Source organism: Carassius gibelio, chromosome B8 (assembly GCF_023724105.1).
Source record: "Carassius gibelio isolate Cgi1373 ecotype wild population from Czech Republic chromosome B8, carGib1.2-hapl.c, whole genome shotgun sequence".
NCBI classification, from domain to species: domain Eukaryota; kingdom Metazoa; phylum Chordata; class Actinopteri; order Cypriniformes; family Cyprinidae; genus Carassius; species Carassius gibelio.
The window spans coordinates 15,296,063-15,319,014 of NC_068403.1; the positions used below are offsets into that span (position 1 = coordinate 15,296,063).

Consider the following 22,952-nt stretch of genomic DNA (forward strand, 5'->3'; position numbering starts at 1 on the left):
TGTCATAGTCAAATCTGGGGTAGAGGAAGCTATGGCAGCAATACAAGAAACTCGTGACAATCTGATGTCTCGTGTTCCTTTGGGTCTCGCTCCCTGTTTGAGCCATCGATTAGTGTGGCAATCAGTTTTGGCTTGTTCCTCTACACTTGGTATAAAGTGTTGAGATTCAGAAGATTCATGGAACTCACCAGCTGTATGCTGAGGGGGTCCATGATGATGATCTGCTGAGTGCTCTGTCTGTTTTGGAAGTCCAGAAAGTAACTTTGGCTACGTTCACACTGCAGGGCTTAATGCTCAATTCCAATTTTTTTAATTTCCAATTAAATGCGACCTTTTGGAATCTCCTGTGTGAACGTGAAATGACCCAGAAGTGACCCGCATGCGCAGAAGAGTACTCAATGGTGAACGACGTCACTCGTTGTTTGCGGAAGTAGCTAACATTAAACATGGATGTCAACAACAGTGTAGTCAACAGCGGAGCTCTTTTTGCAATATTAAAGTTATTTTCCCAACAGAGCCAGCACAATTACAATCTTCTCGTTTTAAGAAAATTAAAAAGAAGTTTTTTGGCCATGGCGTTTTGTGGAGCAGTGTTAGCAACGTCGGTATAGAGAAACATGTGGGTGCGGGCAGGAGTGGTGAGATACTGATGTGAGTGGCACTTCTCGTTCCCGCCTACTTCAACGCAGAATTATGATGTTTGTAGCGTATCAATGACATACGGGTTCGCATTTCAAAAGATCAGATACGTATTGGATTCAGGACCACATACCCAAGTGGCCTGGGTCACATTTGAAAAGATCGGATCTGTGTCGTTCAGACTGTCATGAAAAGATCAGATACAGGTCGCATTGGCAAAAAAATCGGAATTGGGTCGTTTCAGCCTGCTTCAAGAATCACAATCCTTTGTAGAAGTTTGCAGCAGTTCATGCAACAAATAGATCCAACAGGAGGCATTTTCTCTCTCTTCTGTTTGAATGTAGGCAGTTGTTATCCCGTCTCAGGAATGTAAGCTGTTAGCACTGGGAGACAAAGTCTTAATTATTCCAGTCCCAATGTTTTTAGTTTTAGCGTTTGTGCCAAAAATCTGTTGTTTGAGCACTGTGCTGATCTGCTGAAGTAATAATCTTAGAAAAATCAGAGAAAAGTACAGAAATAAAAAGCAAAGCGCAGAGAAGTAAGCTAGAACGTCCGAACGGTAGCAAAGCCAGAATCGTAGTTCTTGTGATTCTGTATAAACTCATTGTACGTTCAGCGAGGATAATAAACAGTGGATGTGAATATGATGATGTTGTAGCCAAATCACTTCGCCACGCAGACCTCGAGCCTTTTCTTGCCCAGCTCACGGGCCGCTGGGGTCAGAAAACACAACGCCCAGCGATGCACTGATTCTGCTTCTCACAGGTCTGTGACAGAGGACCTGAGGGATTACTGCTGAAGACGCCTCTCTGTCCTAACTAGGAAAATGCTTTCCAAAGTAAGGTCAAAACTTTAGTCTTTATTTTTATTATTTAAAATTTAAAAAAGAATTAGACTTTCAAGCATAGAGAGACAGAACTGCGATGAAAATCCCACAAACACAGATGCACAATATCTATATCACTATTTCTCGGTCCTCTTCTTGAAGGGAAAGGTGATCGCCAATATAAGCACGAGTTTCAGAAACTGCACACAGCTGCACAGAGACAAAGTGAACTAACTGCTGAATGCAACATGGCAAATGTCCAACAGAATCTCCCACGATCAAAACCAATAAACCAATAAAAACACCAGTGAATCTGAATAAAGCCACAGTGGATCAATTCAGCAGCAGCGCGTTGTCTGCAAAACTTCTGAGAACAACGCAGAAAACCAGCACGTTTGCTGAGGTTCCGAATAGAAACGTTAAACCAAGGAAAAAATAATTAAAGATCAGAAAGCGGCAGCGCGTGCTGGATGGTTCATTCCAGTATGTTGACGTCACAGGTGTTATATTTCCCATCGCATAAACCTGTGTATGACTCAACGATTATGTCTGACTGCCCTGCATGTTCGGTTTAAGACTCTTCTGACTTCCCACCCCACTTATTTCCCCATTTCATCAGCAATAATTTTATATTGAACAACAATTTGCACAAGAGGATGTATGAGACATGAGGGTCTTGTATTGAGTTAAATTCTTTAGCAAAAATGGCGGGTTCACATCATTAGGGTGAATTGCCCTAAAGTGGGACACTGCCTTATGTGGGACACTTAAGGTTTCTTGTCTGTATATCCCCATAAATACATTAATTCCAGTTAAAGTCTGGGTTACCAAAGCTGTGGTGATCAAAATCACAAAATCAAATGAGGGTGGAGGAATAATCAAACTGGTTTGAAGACCGCCCAGAGGTCAGTGACATAGAGTTTTGACAAACTTGATATTAAGGAGTACATTCATTTTAAACAAAACAATCCTGCAACTTTTTGGCCTAATATGCTTATTAAATTGTTGTCCTTCAAAAAATAGCATAATATTTTATGTATAAACTATGTATATTATATTTTAATCAAATTTACTGTGGCATTTTAGGAAATATGGTTTCGACAAGTGGGACAGTACTTCAGTCAGTCAAAAATATGTGGATGGGCATGGTTTGTGGGGCAAAAATGATTATTTACAGGGTTTAAGTGTTGTTATACAATATTAGAATGCTGGTTATGCAGATGGGATTATAGATGATAAAGGTACTGTCTTGACATCCAAAGGACTGCTTGTGTTTGATCTTAAAATTAAACTTAACTTAACCTAAAGCCTCAACTGTGGCTGTATATTTTGCCTTCAAATTGCCGTAGTTTATGCCTGCTGTGGTTGTATGTATTTGTTGAATAGAGAACAGTCCAGAATTCTATCTACATAACATAACAGTCTATGATAACAGTTGCTTAATGTCTTAATAATAAATACAATCAAAAATATAAAATAATCCTACTATTCCTACTATTACTATCCATCCATAACTAAGAGAAATACTAACTTTTAAGATTTGACTATTCTACATGAAAGGTGACTTTGGTCTTTTATTATAGACTTATCAGTGTCCCACATAAGGAAGCTGTGGATTTTCTCAAGACGACTTGCACGAAGAGCACTAATAGGTCTATAATTTATTTTATGAATGTGTTATTTTCTCTTTTGATTTATTTAGGACACATCCTGTGGTTTTTGAAATGGTATTAGGTGTGGATTTAATGTTTTGGCTACACATCGCAATGTCACAGAAATCTGAAATGTCCAGCAATTCATCCCTACGTTTATTACACGGCTACTTGCTAAAAAATACATACATACAATATATATTTATAAATGTATATATATATAAACTCTTAATTTGAGCTGAAATTATGTGAGAAGAAAACACTTCTTCCAAAAAAATGCTTAAATAACCCTAATGTCGAAAACTGACAATGACTGAATGACAAATTATCTGCTTACCAAATAAATAAATGAACATAAAAGACTAACTTGATTTGACATAAATATTTAATGGTTAAATGATTTTATAAATTGACAAAAAAAACCGCACTGAGTCAGAACACAAACACATATACTTTGGTCATTATTTTTTCAAACATTATTTATTATACATAACATTTTTATTAATATATAACAAATTGTATATAATTATCGTTACAGAAATGATGGGCTTCCGTAATTGACCAGTCAGTATCAGATATTCCAGAGAGCCATGTACTATCAACAGCTCAAAGAATCTTGTCTTTTCGTGAACTGGTCTAGAAAGGTCACCTAGCCTTTATTCTCGTTATTACTAGAAGATAATTAGGAGAACACTGATTTATTTCTACTTATCAGTGCTTTTATGCAACAGGATGTTCAGATGGCTGCTTGGTTTCTCTGATTGCAAAAAAAACACTGAAGGTTTTGTTTCCATATGAGATGTTTATGTAAAATGTTCATTATGTTCTCATAATTATAGTTACAGATATTTTGATAAAACTCCAGTTAGATGTAACAAAATATTTCCAATGACTGCATGTAACATCTTAAGAATTATTTTTATTAGAGAACATCACATGCACAATGCAAACGAGAACATTACCAAACTCAAGTCATATACATGGCAACTTTTTTAGTGCTTCATCATTTCTTTTATGTAGACAGAATTCATATAAAACGCAGTCATCCAGTTATAGGGTGAGTGATGATAATATGAATTGTAATATTCAACCCAGGCTCTGTATGAACTCCAATAATCCTGCCCAGCCACTTCCTCTTCCAGTTCATCAGTCTCTCTTTTTCTCCTATTCTGTCCTGCCGAGGCAGCCTTCCTGCTGGAAGCCGGCCGGTGTTTCTGGGAATGGCTGTGGTGGTTAGCAGGATTCTGGCATTGAGGTTTACTAGGCCTTTGCTTGTTTCTGCTAATCTGTTGTGATACTCTGCCTAAAGATAAAGAGGATTCTTTCAATTCTGAGACTCTTCTGTCTGGAGGAGCCAGTGTGTGATGTGAAGACTGAGCGGGGACAGAAGAGCTTGATTGACTCTCCTCCTCCATCTCACACTCTGAAGAATCTTCATCAGATAAGACAGAACGAGTCTTCTGCTCAGAGGACAACTCTGAAACCTCCTGTGGTGGAGGAAGATCTTGATGGGAGTGCGATTCTTCACGCGCATATGATTTATAAGCCTTAACATTATCTTCCCCATCATCATGAACACTATGCAATCCATTAACTGCATCTCGACTCCTGTTGAATCCTTCATATTGGCGAATGATTTCGACAGATCTTCCCGGACCTTCTGTTATGAAATTCTCATAATCTGCCACAGCCTCATTGAAAGTCATAGCTTTCCGCGCATGCAACTTAAAAGACGATAGTGGAGGAATTCTGGGAAGAGTGTCATTCTGTTCATTTGGAGTAAGAGTTGAGTCATGCTGGAGGTTTGTAGTTGACTGTATTGGTTTTTGCCTTGCAGGTTTAGTTGAGTGCTTTTTAACTTTGGTTTCAAAACTGTAGGATTCATCACCTGTTGTCCTTTCTGGGATGACTGTCGAGATGTGAGGCTCCCTGGAGGGTTTCAATGTCGGCTTTTCAGATTTAGCTTGTTTCTTCTTCTCTGGTTTGGGAATGTCAGGAATTTTCTGAGTGGGTTTTGAAGGTGGTTCAATTATCACATCCCAGTCACAAGCCTCTTCCATGATCCCTGGAGGGATTGGATCTGTAACACAAGGTAAGAAAACCCGCATAACATCCTTCAGGTCAAGTTAAAGGAACATTATAGGTTCACTGAAAGTTCAACCAGAACTTTATTCATTTTTACAGCCACTTTAGGCTTCACAGTATTGTGTTGCCATGGCAACAAAGTTAACTTCAGAGGAAAAAGTCAAGGCCAGGATATATTTCTTTTCTGGGCGTCCGGGGACATTCCTGATGATGAACATGAAATCACAAGGACAGCGCACAGACCGTCCCAGAACACAGGCAGCCAATTAATACTTTGGGAGTCAGGACATAATGAATATATATATATTAGTGCTGTCAATCGATTAAAAAAAATTAACTAATTAATCGCACAAATTTTTAAAATTAATCGCGATTAATCGCGATTAATCGCAATTAAAAGACTGAAACTTTTTGGATATGTAAATGTAAAATGTAAATAATTAATGTAAACTCAAGACAAAGAAACTATTTAAATTCAAAATATGATTGTTTATTGGAATTTTTGTTTAACTTGTAACACAGATTTTCTCATGTAAACAACATACCTGCAATAAACCATCAATATCCTCCAAATTAACTGTTGGCTTGAAAGCCTTATTTATTACAGAAATAAAAACACAGGCATGTAAGTACCATTTGAATTTCAAAACAATCAATGCCAATAAAAAACAAAAATGATTTCCATGTTGAATTCTAAGTGGACTGCAAAAAAATTCCAAAGTATAGTCATTGCCAGTGCTTTAAGTGGGCCGGTATGCACAGGTACTCAGTACCGCCACTTCCAAATATAGCTCAGTCTTGAGCGTACCGCCACCTCTCCGTGCGCCCAGAACGTGCTTGTTCTGGACATCTGTTTTAATAGAGGTTTTAATCTTTTACCTGCACTGCCGATTTTCAGAGCGCCCTTCACAATGCAAGCTTCCTAATTCATCCCACCCAGAGCAGAAACTGCATTACCCATTCACCCTTAAGTTATACAAGTGAATAGCGCATGTGTCGCTTTTCCCACTGTTAAGTGTCAACAACTCAACGGGGCCGGAGAAGGTGTGTGTAACTCGTTGTGAGTGTACACAACGCTCGGTTCGGTTAAAAATCAAATACAGTTAACAACAACACTTAATATGTTTTCTTGGCTTCAGACTCTGAATACTGCAAGAACAAGACCAGAATCAGATGATTCGCTGACTGATACCTCACCAAATTCGAACCCTATCACTGCAGGTCAGACTGAAGCTAATGAAGTAATGCGGGTCTTTCAGGAAGGGTGACCAGACGTCCCGAAAAATTCGGGACAGTCCCGAAATCTAAACTGTTGTCCCGACTCCCGAATCTGGCCCTAATTGTCCCGGAAGTTATACTTAAGCAAAATCTTGAGTATTTATTGTCTGATAAACATTAAAAACTGTCTGCGGAGGTTGAGTCGTCCTGCAGCCCCCGCTGGCTGTTCATTGGCTGCAGCATCTTTTTTCTAAGTTCTAAAAAAATACCGTAGACGGCAAGGCACAAATTTAGATAATCATTTGTCTAATTAATCTATAGCCTATGCACAAAGACAATATGATCTTTTTGTCCCCTTTTTGTTTTAAAGCTTGATGAAGAGAGAGAGCGCAAGTTGCTGCAGCTGCAAGGAGGACAGTGATGCATGCGCACAGGAGTGATTGACAGTTCGCGGCACTGTGTACAAAAAACACTCCGCTACACAATTATTTCCTTATTTTCGTTTAAGCTTATTAACGTTAGCGTTACAGAAAGGTCTGATTTACGCACTGTTACAGTCATTGTTTTTTTGTTTTTTTTAAACAATGACATTTGAGTTCATGATTTTAATGTTGCTGTTTCTTGTGGCAGACTAAATGAAGAGTAATGTTTCTTGTGGCAGACTGAAGAGTAATCCGGCAGAGTTTTATACTGAAACCTTCCGTCTAAAAGTCTTTCCTTGTTCTTATCCTTATTTCTTTGCACGTTGAACACACATAGGCCACAACTGGAAATAAAAAAAAACTGCAACCGCGTTAATTGCGTTATTTTTTTTTAACGCGTTAAATATTTCAAATTAATCGAATGCGTTAACGCGCTAATTTTGACAGCACTAATATATATATATATATATATATATATATATATATATATTTTGTATTTACTAGCCAAAGTTCATCTGAGAAACTTTGCATTCTAGCAAAAGTTTTGGGTTCATTTGCAAAAGCACTGAAACACAGATTTTCCCCTACCTCATTCTTTCTATCAAAAAGGTGTTGTGTGGAAAGGTTCTTGGGGGATGCAAAAGTGAACGCAAATTATTTGTGAGAGACAGCAAGCTTTAAAATATAATTTTTCCTCTCATCTCATTTTGTTTACCTTCACCATGGCTCTTGAAGGGCTCTGCAAGTAATTTCTTTTTTTTTTTCAAGTTTAAGCAACACGTCTTGTGACTATGTTTAAGTTAGTATTTGAGTGTATATTTATTTGATTTACACCTTTTATATAGAAACTTGGATATATTTATATACATTATTTTTTTAAAGAGGTATTTTGATGCAAAATTAACTTTTACATGTTGTTTGAATTGAATTGTGTTGGCAGTATGTGTTCACAACCACCCTATCATGATAAAAATCCACACAGTGCCGGTTTTTAATTCCCATAAATAATAATCCCTTTCTCAGATCAAGGCATTCAGATTCTTCAGATTCTTCACTGACATTTCAGCACAGACTGTCATCAACAGCCCACCTTTGTTTCGACGCTGGAGCAGGTGTAGACAAGAATGTCTCCTAAGCGACTGAAGTGATCTGTTGTTGGATGTAATAAAGAACACAGCAGTTGTCATTTACTCCTCACATCTTAGCTGCTGAAGACAAGTGGATTATGTTTGGTTTTGAACGGAATGTGCCCCTGATCTACCTAAATGTCTATGTTTGTGCAAATCATTCGTGATCCTGCTTCACCTATAGAAATAGTGAATATAATTTTTTTTCATATGAATCTTTGTAAAACGCCTTTCCTAATAATATGCGATTTAGCAAGATCGGCAATGAATGTGGCTAAAGTAAACAGCTGTTAACAGAAAAGTTCACATCGCCCCCTCCCCAAGTTCGCTAATTTCACTCGCACCCCCCTGTACTGTATTCACAGCGGGCTACTTTATTAACATTAATATAAATGCAAATTACTTACATAAGAAGTGCATGGATCCGTTATACTGATGTACATTTGATATTTTCTTTTCAGTTTGGATTCACATAAAACAACCGACAATGCAAAAAACCGTGCAATGCAAGTATATTTGTCAAAACAGCCATATTCACTGGCAGTCTGAGAAGGTTATCGGTTTGTACACTTCAGGTGTGCAGTGGCGCGCATAGAGACGCTCTATAAGAGCACGTAAATACCGCATCTTGGGCTTAAATGGCTTAAAAATTATTTCATGTTTAAAACGACAAGACTTAAACACGTGAGAATGAAAAAAGCACTGGCCTGATAATTAATACAGTTTTGGGGGATAAGGTGACAGATGGGGGGCTGAAACCCACCTAAAAAGGGTTTAGAAGCCCCCCAGTATAGCATGCGTAATTATATGGAAAATAAATATATAACCATTTTACCTCATACAATGTGATGTCTGAGCCAATGTGATTTCTGAGATAACAACATGCCAAATCCATGGTTGGATCTCAGACACGACTAACAATAAATCATCTTACACTGTCAAAAAACTAATACTGTAGCCAACTCTGCTCTTTTGACTAGCAGTGGAAGTCAGATTGCCCCCTAGTGGATGGCTAAATATTTGCTAACTCAGATTAATAAAACCTCAAGGGAATATCTCTGAATTAACTGATGCCCCCCATTCTTCAGACGTTTGTTCTATTTGAACGCAAGTGCCCTGTAAAGTGGACATCACAGGATATTTCGCCATGATTCCAGTTCGAAGCGAACGTACTTGTTCCATACAAAGTGCATTGAAGTGTGCAAGACGTGAATTTAAATTGTATTTATTTACCGTGGTATATGATGTCACACTTGTCTGTGTGTGAAAATGTTGTGCAGCAAAAATCCATGAATTAATGTTCCAAAGTGAGGTAAACTTCAACAGAATTCCCCAGTTCAGGGAGTAGGGAGCAATAAACACCATGTAGGGACCATGTCAAGGGAACACAGTTCATGCACGGAGCTCACTTCTAATGAGCTGATTATCTGAATCAGGTGTGTTAACAAAGAGAGACATACAAAATGTTAAGAACAAGGTGTCATGAGGACTGGAATTGAGAAGCGCTGGTCTGTACTCTAGAGAACTCCTTGTCAAGAGGGGATGAGGTGAGCAGAGCTCATTAGCATTTAAAGAGACAGGCATCGAAACGGGTCACTGTGAGGGTAAAAGGGGTGTTGTTTTACACAACCACTGAGAAGTAATTTTAACCAAAATGTTATAGACTTTTTATTTATTAAATGGGCATTCGATGAACCCTTTAATTTATATTTGTATTATATTTTAATGCCTTTACAGACCCTACTCGCTTCCATTGTGAGTGCATCACTGTTTCCTAAATTTTAGATTACATTTTTTCACCATTATACCACAAACACTGTCGATTCAGTTTAACAGGCACCAAACCCAGGAATATCCTTCAAATTTTTAGAAGTACCTGGTAAATGAATGAGATTGAGAGAACATTTCTGAGCGATGGCCATCATTTTGTTCTCCTCTTCTCCATGGCAACAGTAGGTCACAGCAACCCCCAGAGTGCCTGAAACACAACAGACAGAGGTCACGGTCAGAGGAAAGACACTGCTGATCGCATCCATTACTAGAATTCTAATGAGAATGAAGATTAAATTCGTCCACAACAACATCATGCTTAAGTTCCAATTATGAATTCTGATTTTGGAGTGCGGTGGTCATTAAAAAGCTCTTGATGAGTTTGTGTTTAGCAGCCAATTATGAAACTGATTACTGTAGTCTCCCTATCAGACTCTGACCTGTCTCAGAGCAGATGATCTCTGATTAAGTACTCTCATTTAAATGCCCAAGACACACATTAATTAAAACCATAGAGTAGAGGCTTCACATATATTGGTGCTTAATTGTTTTCTAATTGGACACACCAAATCGTCCAGCACGACCAATACGGTGCATGTAGGTCTCCCAGTCCTTAGGAACATCCAGATTAATCACCAAGTTCACCTTCTCAGCATCAATACCACGTGAGGTCTGTGGAAGAGAGAGATTTAACACAAATGAAATGTTATTTGGTATTAAACGGTGGGTATTTTCCAGTGTAGGTGTTATAATGGGTTCAGAGCCTCACCAGATCAGTGGATATTAAAACTCGACACTGATACTGTTTCAGCTTCCACATCGCCTCTAACCTCTGATCCTGACTTAAACCACCTACATGCAAAACACACATTAAGGGGTTTAAACATAATAACCTTTAATAATGTTTTTCATATATGTTGGGCCTTCATTTAAATGCCCAGTTCTAAATTATATCCTTCTTATCTAAAACCTAGTGAGCTGCTAACAGTTACAGTTGCATTGTAAGGCATTATATGCACACAAACACACACACAGTATCAAAAGATGGCATAGATCTTCCATGATGAGATGCCTTCTTTTATTTTGAAGTCAAGCGGCATTGCATATATCTTTCATGGAGAAGGCCATTCTAGACTGCAATGCATGGAGTTGTGAAATGTTACCTGATTTATGCTTTGATAAACGTACTGAATATTTTCCAGATGTAGTTTTTCATAAAAATTTGATTTTCTCAACTTTTTGCTCAAAATTATAAATTTTTAGGAAACAAACCTATATTCAAGGGTTTGCTTTTTTGTTTAAAAGTAGAAGCTTTGATCTTTATTTTGGTGTATTGCATATTCAAGTATTCATACAGCAAAATATACTGTAGGCAATTACATTTTTGTGAAAATCATCAAAATCGCTGGCGGTGGCCATCATCTTTTTTCTTAAATGCTTGCGGGGAAAGAGTTAAGTTTAACTTTTTAAAAACATCAAGACTTTGCAGGGGATATTCTTTCAGTCTACATGTTCTGTGTGAATGGCCCTTATGTAATCTATTACTTGGTTACAGTTATTTTCCTTTCTTTTTTTTAAGGACAGAATTAAGAAAAAATATATATATTTTGTAAACTTATTTTTGAAGAAAATATTTGTAAAAATGTAAGAAAAAAAATTCTAGTGACCTTTAAATTCAAAGATATCATTGAGATCAGTTACAACAATACATTTAATACTCCTTCATTCACTTGAGACCAAACCCACAGAATCAAACCGCTGAAATTTTACAAAGTTTCAAATGTATGATGCAGTAAAGCACTCATTGGAAACAAAGGATTAGTAAATGTTTCTGAGTGACAAAGCAGAGTTTTTTTTTATATGCTCATCATTACAAATAATTTACTTACCATTAGAAAGGTGTCAAAGTCAAAGTCTGTTCACTCTACAGAAAGATATAAGAGACCTAAGGTGACGCTTACCTGAGATGCAGACAGCAGGTAAACCTGTAGAGGAGAGGATATCAGCCAGGTGCTGAGCTCTGCAGAACAACAGATCAACTCAGTCCTTCATTACTTTCAATAAACATCACAATTATTTTCTTTAAAGTCTATGTGCTGTAACAGTATCGGTTTTCTTACTGCACACATCAGCATGTTTTCAGAATAATGAAAGTAGTTGAAAAGTGTGTCAGCTCTTGCCTTGTATGGAGGTTTGAGAATACCAGCGCTTGGTTAAATGGGATTTTGCTGAAGAGTTCAAAGAGACTCTGAACCTTCTCCTCAAAGACTTTATGAGGTAATGAATGAGACGGCACAATTTTATAGTATTGCTTTAGCCCTGGAGGAGAGAACATGTAATTTCAATTCAGATTTGAAAGGGTATTCACATAGAACGAATACATCACCAAACAGACAGGACTGCAGACTGACCGAGGAGTCCAGGGTCTGTCGGGTTCAGTCGCACAAACGTCGGCTCTCTCATGTATCTCGACAGATATTGTGCTAAAGATTCTGGGTAGGTGGCAGAGAGGGCCAACATTTGTTTGTTTGCTGGTAGAGAGGAGAAGATCCAGCTAAGACAGACAGAGAGAAAATAAACTCAAACCTGCTGAATTACAATACAGAAGTCTGAATCTAAATCACCCATTCAGCTCTTACTTGATCTGCTCCTGAAAGCTGCTGCTGCTATCATCCTCCAGCAGCTTATCGGCCTCATCCAAGACAAACAAGCGAACGGAGGATGTAGTCAAGACTCCCATCTCAATTAGCTGCTTAATACGACCTAGAAATACAACAAAACCAGAAGTCTGTCATTTTTACTGGAAGACAGAATCTAGACATTTTGTGATCACTTCCAGTTGGTGACAGTAATGACAAAAAACAAAAATCAACTTTTAATATGTATTAATAAGGCCAAAAGATTATCAAGCCTACACATGAAGACATCTAAACATGCAATTTTAGCAAATCTAAAATAAGTTACAGTTATAAATGTAATCCATCTAACATATCAGTCTAAGAAAATTCAACTAGCTCATACCTGGTGAACCAATGGCAATGTGGCATTTCTTCAGGTGCAGTTTGTCTTGACTGACAGGTGTGCCACCGATGAACACGTGACACTCCAAGCCCTCCATAGCGCTGCCTATTGCCATGACAACAGCATGAATCTGCACCGCAATCTCCCGAGTTGGGGCCAGAACCAGCACCTGATGGGACACGAGAAGGGCACATCACTGTCAAAACAGGCACACACTCGTGTTTTAGGTGCTTATATTTAACATCAAAAGGTAAACCAGTCTTTCAAACGTTCATAGTTCATTTATTCCGTTTTACAATTATTATAAATTATGACATTATTTAGCCAAACATTAAATTCCGTTGCATATTGGAAAACGCAATACCTGTGTGGTTGTGTTTTCCAATATAAGAGAGTCCAAAGCGATGGTGGTGAACACGCAGGTTTTTCCTGTGCCAGACTTGGCTTGAACAATAAGATCTGGACAGAAGAAAACGACAATAAAATAACTTTCATCTAACGGAGCATGAAGTACAGGAACAACGTTTTCACTCATGCACTATAATTATGTATGTCACAGCACACTCTTGTCATTAAAAAGCAGTCGGTTTTGTTATGTGAATAATGTCAAGACTGTTGGTTTAAGGTTTGTTTTGGTACTACTCTCGAGTACTTGAGTATTTCGGGTCTCGTACCGAGTCCACATCTACCCAGCGGGATTGCCTTCAGCTGGATGGGGGACGGTCTCTGAAATCCAGAGGCAGATAACCCCTCAAGCACAGGTTTTGACAGGAGTAACGAGCTGAAGTCGACACCACCGTTATTTAGAACATCTTCTGTCCGGGTTCTGGATTGCAGCTCATGCGCCCCTTTCGTGGATGCCGCCATATTTCTATTGCGACCTGGTTCAGTTCTTCGACGATGAATAAATGAGTCACACAGTGACTCACGTCGCCCTCTTGCGCACAGATATAGAAACGCCGCTTGAAATATCGGCAATATCCTACAGAGGGCGACAAACACACTTGATTGACATATACAGGCAAGCGATTCAATTTAAATGGAAAGTGCAAACACCGTTGGCATAAAAAACTTACGTTCTACTTCAGTGGGGTGGAAATTAAAGCCAACTTTGAACCATAAACTCATCCATTCTTGATGGTTGGTGGTTTTCCCTGTTGGGAAGATGTAAAATTTGACATTTTTATGGTTAATCACTAGGTGCGACCATTAAACCCTTTAGATAGGCCTGTGCAAAAAAAAAACTTTGTTTCTGACTTGTACTGTATATGGAGCTATATGGAGTATAACAGCATATTATATAGTGTGTGTGTGTTTGGATATAAAGAAAGAGTGTGTGAGAGAGACCTTTGCGCACTTACCTTGATGTATTTGAGAAAATCAAAATGTACACCTCAGCTCTCAGTAACAGAGTAAACAAAAACAAAGTAAGTGTATTTATGCACCTACTGCCTTTTAATGGTGGTGACAAGTACAGACTAAACAATAACAAGGTACGTGGATTTAAACACTTGCAAGAGCAGCGAGCACTTGTACCAAGGTTTTAGAAATATTTTGGTTCATGATAAATTATATTCATAAATCTGATGCAAAGTAGATTTTTAACAGAAAAATCTAAATGTGTATCTTTTAATGATTTTAAGGTTTTAAACGGGCTTTACCATCAAGAAAAGATAAGCATTTCACACATAGGCCATCCGTACTTCTCACCATCTAAAGGCAGCAGGTGCATAAATACACGGTTTACTCCATGTAGTTCTGAGAGCTGAGGTGCACATTTATATTTTTTCAGATACATCAAGGTAAGTGCACAAAGGTTTCCCTTTCCCTCTCTCTCTCTAACACACACACACACACACACTTCTGGACCCTTGCGATGGCATAACATGTCATCCCCCAAGTCACGCCTCTGGCAGGCTGAAGGAAGTGAGTTGTCTCCACGTTGGTGGAAAACCAGACTTTACCGTTTCTCCCAATACACCCTGATAAAGGATCTTCTGAATCCTCCTCGCCTTTAGTGGAAGCTGAGGATGATGAGGGTGCCACAACAAAATCAGGATATGACTCTCCTGAGTCTGTGGCATCAGAGGGAGAAGACAATACATCCTGCAGCTCGCTCGAGGGGTCAAGCTGTACAATCATTTCTAAAAATTCAGTACAAGTCAAGCCCTTTCTCATGTTGCTTGGTGCTGTTCTCACAATCAAATGACCAGCAGGATGGCATGCAAGTGTTAAAATCCACTTGTTTTTTCTTTGGTCTGTACTTTTCACCATCAAAAGGCAGCCTGTGCATAAACACACTTCTTTTTTATTGTTTACTTCATGTAGTTCTGAGAGCTGAGGTGCTTATTTTGACTTTTTGAGATGCATAAAGGTAAGTGTGTAAAGGTCTCTCTCACACACTCTCTCTCTCTCTCACACACACATACATATACACACTATAATTTGCTGTTATACTCCATATAACTCCATAAACAACCCAGAAACTAAGCTTTTTTTTTTCTTTTTTTTTTTGCACAGGCCTATCTAAAGGGTTAATGGTCCCACCAAGTGATCAACTGTAAAAAACAAAACAAAACAAAAACACACATTTTACCTCTTCCCAACAGGGAAAACCACCAGCAATCAAGATTCTCTCACCCACACACAATTGCTGTATGTGTCAAAATAAGATTTTTCACCAAAAACCATTCCATTTGCTCAAACACAAAGTTGTGGCCAAAATAAGACTCAACTTTACCCCCTAGTGGGCGAAAACGTCCCCAACCACGCATAAGGGTAAAAGGGATAGTTCACCCAAAAAACATAATTATGTCATTAATAACTCACCCTCATGTCGTTCCAAACCAGTAAGACTTCCATTTATCTTCGGAACACAGTTTAAGATATTTTAGATTTAGTCCGAGAGCTCTCAGTCCCTCCATTGAAACTATGTACTGTTTGAGTAAATGAATTACTCCTGGATATTGGTTTGTTTTAACTTCGAGGGTGTCAGCCACATTAAAAAAGTTAACAGCTTAAGTCATTTGTGGATTAATGCGTATTAGAGACGCGAACCGTTTAAAACGATTTAGTTCGATTTGGGGAACTGGTTCAAAAAGATCCAGTTATATCGAATGATTCGTTCGCGAACCGGATGTGAAAAACTGCTTTGTTTTGAACTCTTTCACAACAGACATGGAAGAGAAGACAATGCTAAATAAAGTCGCAGTTTTTGCTATTTTTGAACCAAAATGTATTTTCGATGCTTCAAAATATTCTAACTGATCCTCTGATGTCACATGGATTACTTTGATGATGTTTTTCTTACCTTTCTGGACATGGACAGTATACCATACACACAGTTTCAATGGAGGAACTGAGAGCTCTCGGACTAAATCTCAAATATCTTAGGGTGCTTTCACATGTCTAGTTCGGTTCATTTGGTCCGAACCAAGGGCAAACAATTATACATTACATTATACATATTTCAGCTTTTTTGGTTCCTTTTTCACACCACACTGATTGCTTTGGTCCGGACCAGTTGAAACTAACCAAAATGCAGTCACATGACAACATCCACATCACTCATTGGCCATGACGTATTTCCTAAAGTGCTTTTCGATTGGTCAGAATTTACTTGTGGGAATATTTCAACATAAGAGGGAAAAGCCAGCAAACAACACGGAGACAACACAACTATGGAGAGTCGACAGCGCAGTCTGGTTTTGTCCCTGGTTTGGTCCGCTTTTGGTGCGCACCTGAGTGCGATTGCTGCTTTCACACCTGCCCAAACGAATCGCACCAAACGGGGAAACGAACTCTGGTACGATTCAACCGAACTAAGGGTGCTTTCACACCTGCCTCATTTAGTTCGGTTGAATCGTACCAGAGTTCGCTTTCCCCTTTGGTGCGGTTCGATTGGGCAGGTGAGAAAGCAGCAATCGCACTCGGGTGCGGATTAAAAGCGGACCAAACAAGCGTACCGAGACCTGCTTGAAGAGGTGGTCTCGGTACACTTTCAAACGTTCTCTGGAGTGGTTCGTTTGTGGTGAGAATGTGATCCGACCTCGAACAGACCCAACTGCAAAAAGTACTGATAATTTTTGGACTAAACCAGCTGCCGTAGTCAGCTGCGTTGTGCATTATGGGATGAGGAAGTGTTTGTTGACAGTTTGCACTTTAGCATGGCAGCTCGTGGACAAACTTCTTGTAGTGAGGAGGTGCGGAGCCTCATAGAAATTTGGTCAGATGACCATGAGCATGTCAGAGTTAAAATGAATTCATGCACGCCTCCGCTTGAAATTACGAGCGATTCCCACTCGTCGTTTGCAGTGCATTAGAACGTTGTTTTCAAGCCGCATCCGCGCTTCATTACAGAAATTTATTTTTTGCATATTGCGGTGTATACAAATAATGTAATAGATTATGGCCAGGGACAAAACCAGCCCACGCAGTCGTGTTGTCGTGTAGTTGTGTTGTCTCTGCATTGTCTGCTGGCTTTTTCTCTTTTGTTGCGATTTTCCCACACCTAAATTCTGACCAATCGAAAAGCAGTTTAGGAAATACGTCATGGCCAATGAGTGATGTAGATGTTGTCATGTGACTGCATTTTGGTTCGTTTCAACTGGTACGGACCAAAGCAATCAGTGTGGTGTGAAAACGAACCAAAAAAGCTGAAAAATGCTACAATGTATAATTGTTTGCCCTTGGTTTGGACCAAATGAATCGAAGTAGAGATGAGAAAGCACCCTAAATGAGGCAGGTGTGAAAGCACCCTTAAACTGTGTTCCGAAGACAAATGGGGGTCTTACTGGTTTGGAACAACATGAGGGTTAATTATTAATAACATAATTGTGATTTTTGGGTGAAATATCCCTTTAAGACGATTTAACATGTGCCCCGTAATTAAATTATATATTGTTTCAGTTCTATTATATATATCTAAAGTTTATAAATGGACTGCTCTCCCCCTTCTAATATCCAATCAGAGTGAATCTTTAAATCTGAGTTAAAGCTTTACAATTGTAGCTCTGTTGTTATGCATGAAGTCTCCATTCATGATGAACTGACCACTGGTGTGAAAGCGTGACGCTTTTGTTGACGATCAGACGTTAGTAAATCCTATTCAGGAACTTTCCCTTCAAATCAACGTGAATTAAGCCACATGACACCACACACACTTCAGTGGCTTGGCAGTACTTCCTCGCCTGTGCTGGGCTGTATGTCATCTGAATATCTATCTGACTATCTAACCAGCAGTGTGTCAGAGGCGAGAGGAATATATTATATTTATATTATATAATATATATTATATTATAGCAAACACCGCTGGTCCTACCGCACGACTGAGCATAAAACACGAAGGTGGAAAAAACAAATAACACAGCGGACAGCGACATCTCAGGAACTAAAGTTTTAACGAATTAACCTGTGTTTAGCTAATACAGTATTTACATTTTGTAATTCAGCAGTTTTTGAGGGAAGAACAAACGGATCTCGGTGACATGGACTGCAACCTTCGGCGTCTAAAACATGAACTGGTGAGAATTTCCTGCTCATTTTTTTTCTCTTCATCTACATTTACAAGACAGGTGTGTTTTTTAACGCAAGAATATTCTTATATATGTACATGTAACAATTAGTTTTTCACTGAATTATAATGTTTTCATCAACCATTTTAATGTCGCGGCTTTCTCAAGTGAAGTGTGTTGTTGATGTTTATCCAGTTGTTGTTTGGGCGCTGGAGAAAAGGTGCAACCTGATTGGCAGCGCATTTTTTGAAAAGGAGGCCGCTGATTGGCCGATACTCGCCCTTCTGTAATGTTTTAAAATTCAAGTGCAGCTTGTGATCATCATATTAAAACACTTTAACTGATCTACATAATAGAGAAATATATATGTAATATACATTATACAGTCAAACAAAAAAACATTTCAGACACCAGATATAATTTTTGATATGTTTATACTAGTTGGTGCAGGAGACAATAGTTCGTTTATGTAAGCGAGGATAGCAGAATAAAGTAAATTGTGACTCAATTATACCCAAAAATTATTCATACAGTGGACTACCAGTTAAACTGATTTGGGACCAAAAATAATTCAGACACTTTGACCTGACCACATTTTGCTTAAGTGTTTTTTTCTTTAATTGCCATTAAGAGCTTTTTACAACACAGACTGAACAAGCATTGCTTGGTAACTGGTTTGCCATAAATTGGTATTTTCTAATTGTGTACTTAAATTTCACAGCTGACAGCTATTCAACTTAATTTATTAAATATCTTTCTTTCAAAGTTATCTGACATTATCAAGGTGAATTTGTTCTGACACAGTTAAACTCAGAGTTCTTGTCATATTTATTACCATTTTCTGAACTATAACGAATAAATTGTAATAAAGTGAGAAATGTTGAAGGTTTCTGAATCATTTTTGAGTTGACTGTATGATCAGTGAACACATCCCACACTGCAGTAGAAGAAACCTGCAATAAACCCTTATGGCAGAAAAATGTATTTATATATATTTATTTATATTTAAATAACCCTTATTTGTATGGTTGAGACTGAAAATGAATGAGTGAGCGAAAAAAGAGGCTTGCCAAATGAGGAAACAGGGCCACAAGGATGTTACTCACAACATCAATCACTTGTTGGTGGGGTCAGTGATGTCTGATTAATACTGCTGCCCGTCTGGGCACATCCCACCGGAAACTGACACGGGAGAAGTCAGTGACATCACAAAATGAGAAATAGGACCTACGGGTGAATTTGATGAAATAGCAAACACGGAACATGCTATAACTAGCAAACAGGGCAAGTTATAGACAGATATTATTGATAACTTGCTAATTTGCCTCTTTAAACTGAATTCTCATTGTAAAAGATGACCTTATGGCTCTACTGCCTACATAAGCAGCCAATATAACATCCTATTTGAATATCAAATTATGAAATGTTTTAGGTAAAGTACAAGCTAAGCGCTATGTTTCCCTACACCTGCATTTATGACCAACCCAGAAAAATACATGCCTCAGCTGTTCGCCCATGACTCACAGTCTAGTCATTTCACCCACATGCCCATGACCTCCTACATCTCCCATCATGCCTTGAGACACAACACTACGGTAGAAAAGCATCAGTGGTGTGCTGCTGTGCACAGACTGGCTGCTGATCAATCACACTGGTAAGGAAGGGAAGGAACAGAAACAAGGAGTGAAACGAGAAAATAAATGATAGGGAAACAGAGAGACTGCAGGGTGAAAGAAGGTAAGATGACAGTGGTTTTATTCGGTAATAGAAGAAAAAGGGCATTTATTTGTAGTGTACAGAGATGGAATCTGCTTGAATGTATTAATTTATAGTAAATACTAATAAATACAACTAATTATTTAATATAATAAATAATACTCAAATACTCCATACAGCATGGGATATCAAAAGTTGATATAAAGATTTTGGCTCATAACCATGTATAAAGACATTCATTGTGTTTTTCTGTCTAGGCCATGTTTTCTGTCTACAACATTTAAATGTTGTAACAACCTTTTTTACAATTTGTAGGTATGCTTACAACTTTGTATATTCATAATCGTAAAAAAATAACATTAATAAACATGCAATAAAACATGATCCCTTGGAAATAATTATAATATGCTGGTTTGATGCTCGATAAACATTTTTTATTATTATTAATAATGTTGAAAACAGTTGTGCTGCTCAATGTGTAAAACGTGAGAATTATTTGGTAAATAGAAAGATCAAAGGACAGCATTTATTTTAAAATTTATAGTAGTTACACAAATGTCTAGATTGTCACTTCTGATCAATGTAATGCATCCTTGCTTACTAAAAATCTCAATACTCCCAGTTTTTTTAAGTGGTTTCAAATCAGCTTTAAAGAAAATCATGCCTTAATCCTCCAAGTAAGCAATTAATTGGAGGCTGTGACAAGAACAAAAAAATCTGCATTCTCTTGAAGCAGATGCTGAGCCAGGTGTCTGTGATGACACAGTGGGCAGAAAATGCAGACTATTTGGTGTAATATTGATTTTTGATAATTACTGTGAAGTGAGTGTGAGATAAGCGTTACTCATCAGTCACAACAGGTTTCACTGACGATAGCTTCGTGTCATAGTTATTGCTCTCTTGCTTTTCCCATTATAGGATTCTTTGTGGCAGTCGGATGAGGGTCTCCAAGCTCAGATGAATTCTGTTATCGGTGCCCTCCAGGAGCTCAAACTCTTGCAGGTCCAGACTGCGCTGGAGGAGCTGGAGTTCTCCAGTAAAACAAGCCAGGCCTCTTCATACACTGGCAAAATGCTCGATCAGATAAACTACAGTTCAAGAATAACCCACTTGAACCAAACACAGAATCCAGAAAAAAGTATTTCACAAGAAAGTTTCAGGACTGAGCTTACCATGGAACCATCTTTGTTCCTCACTAGTTCTCCAGCAGAGAACCGCCATATTCCCAGGAGGGTTTACGGAGGAAGTCTAAGCACTTCTTCCTCTTTTTCCTCTCAGGAAGACACAACTGACAACAGTTTCTCCTCATACGATATTGATGACTCTACTGACTGGACAGCCTCATTGATGAACCATAGTAGAAACAGACAGCCATTGGTATTGGGCGACAATGTTTTTGCTGATTTGGTTGGAAACTGGCTGGACCTGCCTGATGTTGAAGGCCAGGCGGCAGGTGAGGATCAAAATGACTCGAGTCTTAAAGAAACGCTTTCAGAGTCATCAACTAGCGGTCACTCTCAGGATCTCTCCAGGAAACTCTCACTAACAGCTAACATCTTCAAGCGAGTCCTACGCCGCGTTCGGCCACGACACCACCAAGAAAGTGAAGGAATGGATGTGTGTAAACAACCAAAAATCACATGCAGAAAGCCAAAGTCAGATATCAGCAAGCCATTCTGGGTGAGAACAAGAGGAATGAAGAAGAAAACCACACCCACCAAACAAAAGGGCATGACTTATCAGGGCTCAGAGGGTTTGACTGACAGAGGATGGGTGGATATTGTAGAGAAACGTCCATCTGTGTTTGATTACAGCTCAGCTGTGTGGGTCTAATATAATTATTAACGAAAGACACCGTTACACATGTTGTTAGACATAATTAGTGGACTTTATGATCAAAATTGTTGTAACAAGATGCTGAAGTGCACCTAGTTGGCAATTTGTTATTCCAACATTTCATATTCAAGTCAAAAACATACAGTAATATGGAAGTAGTCTAAACAAAATAATTATATTGTGAACTACAAACACAAATAACTAAATCTGAATTCAGAACGATGAAATACATTAATTTATATCACTTCATCATGGTATCACAACTAAATATGAAGCAATCCATAAAAGTTAAGCAATAAACACCATTCACTACAGACTGCGATGTTGAGGTAATATCGTCCTTCTTTCTCAAGTGAGAGGAGTAGCACTCCAGAAGCTATTGAATCCAAAGTTATGTAAGGTAAGCATCTCTGGAATGCATTTTGTATGTATGTTTTTTGTTATTTAGTTTTTTGAGATGTGTGCATGGTAGAGTGATGCTAACAGGAAAAAAATATATGAGCCTAATGCTGTTTCTGCTGATGTCTGTATCCATCTGTTTAGGTTTAGGCCTAACTGTCAATCATTCTATGAAATAGTCCTGAATTGTGCTTTTTTACAAATGTCTTACTCATTTCTTAGCTTTGCAAGCATAAACCTGCTTTGTATTGGTCAGAAAATCTATGCAATGATGCTAAACCTAAACCTAAATGCCTTTTTTATTAGCACCTTCATGTTATCTGTAATAAATAAATGCCTGTGGGTGCTGCTATAGTCTGTATACCCGAGCTATGGTAATTACAAAAAAATCTACTTGAAGTTCCTGTAAACCTATAGGAGTACATTTTGTAAAAGGGATATTCCATTCAAGTCTTGTGCATCATGAAAATCTGCTTTTGTCACACCTAATCAATGAATGTTTATGAATTAAGAGACAGTGTTTGCATTTAATGCAGCATGTAATCTGGTGTGCAACAAAAACAAATTTGTAATGTTTATGTTTGTTGCATTCCATGTCTGCAAAAAGCTTTGTAGAAAAATGTAAGAGAAGTGAAATTATATGGCTTTGTCCCATATTTGTAACTACAGTACATAAAGTGAGCCACACTGAAACACTGTATCTGTATAATGGTCTATGTTGGTGAGGA

General features: G+C 38.3%; 2 protein-coding genes across 3 annotated transcripts; one reads left to right on the top strand and one right to left on the bottom strand.

Annotated features, from left to right (window-relative positions):
- Positions 1 to 4,016: 4,016 nt before the first annotated feature.
- Positions 4,017 to 13,685, bottom strand: LOC127964169 (probable ATP-dependent RNA helicase DDX20). Its single transcript, XM_052564321.1, has 11 exons — positions 13,435 to 13,685; positions 13,125 to 13,219; positions 12,761 to 12,929; positions 12,379 to 12,502; positions 12,151 to 12,293; positions 11,920 to 12,058; positions 11,701 to 11,759; positions 10,509 to 10,591; positions 10,306 to 10,411; positions 9,846 to 9,947; positions 4,017 to 5,197 (listed from the first exon to the last, which is right to left on the bottom strand). The coding sequence occupies exons 1-11, from the start codon at positions 13,625 to 13,627 to the stop codon at positions 4,110 to 4,112; spliced, it is 2,301 nt and encodes a 766-aa protein (XP_052420281.1). The 5' UTR covers positions 13,628 to 13,685; the 3' UTR covers positions 4,017 to 4,109.
- Positions 13,686 to 17,882: 4,197 nt separating this feature from the next.
- Positions 17,883 to 22,946, top strand: LOC127963783 (PAK4-inhibitor INKA2). Of its 2 annotated transcripts, none has more exons than XM_052563863.1 (2): positions 17,883 to 18,282; positions 20,908 to 22,946. In XM_052563863.1, exons 1-2 carry the CDS (start codon positions 18,247 to 18,249, stop codon positions 21,820 to 21,822), a joined length of 951 nt encoding a protein of 316 aa, XP_052419823.1. In that variant the 5' UTR covers positions 17,883 to 18,246; the 3' UTR covers positions 21,823 to 22,946. The 2 variants fall into 2 exon arrangements, with proteins under 2 accessions (XP_052419823.1, XP_052419824.1); XM_052563864.1 differs by lacking the exon at positions 17,883 to 18,282 and adding an exon at positions 19,868 to 20,010.
- Positions 22,947 to 22,952: the final 6 nt, after the last annotated feature.

What these genes read in the sequence shown, in the direction of transcription:
- LOC127964169 (XM_052564321.1), bottom strand. Translation starts at nt 13,627, where the DNA reads ATGGCGGCATCCACGAAAGGGGCGCATGAGCTGCAATCCAGAACCCGG. An exon ending in GCTGGGTAGATGTGGACTCG is followed by an intron (nt 13,220 to 13,434) that starts GTACGAGACCCG and finishes TCTTCTGTCCAG; the next exon opens with ATCTTATTGTTCAAGCCAAG. An exon ending in CAATCTCATTCATTTACCAG is followed by an intron (nt 5,198 to 9,845) that starts GTACTTCTAAAA and finishes CTTGTGTTACAG; the next exon opens with ATCCAATCCCTCCAGGGATC.
- LOC127963783 (XM_052563863.1), top strand. Translation starts at nt 18,247, where the DNA reads ATGGACTGCAACCTTCGGCGTCTAAAACATGAACTG. An exon ending in GGCGTCTAAAACATGAACTG is followed by an intron (nt 18,283 to 20,907) that starts GTGAGAATTTCC and finishes TTCCCATTATAG; the next exon opens with GATTCTTTGTGGCAGTCGGA.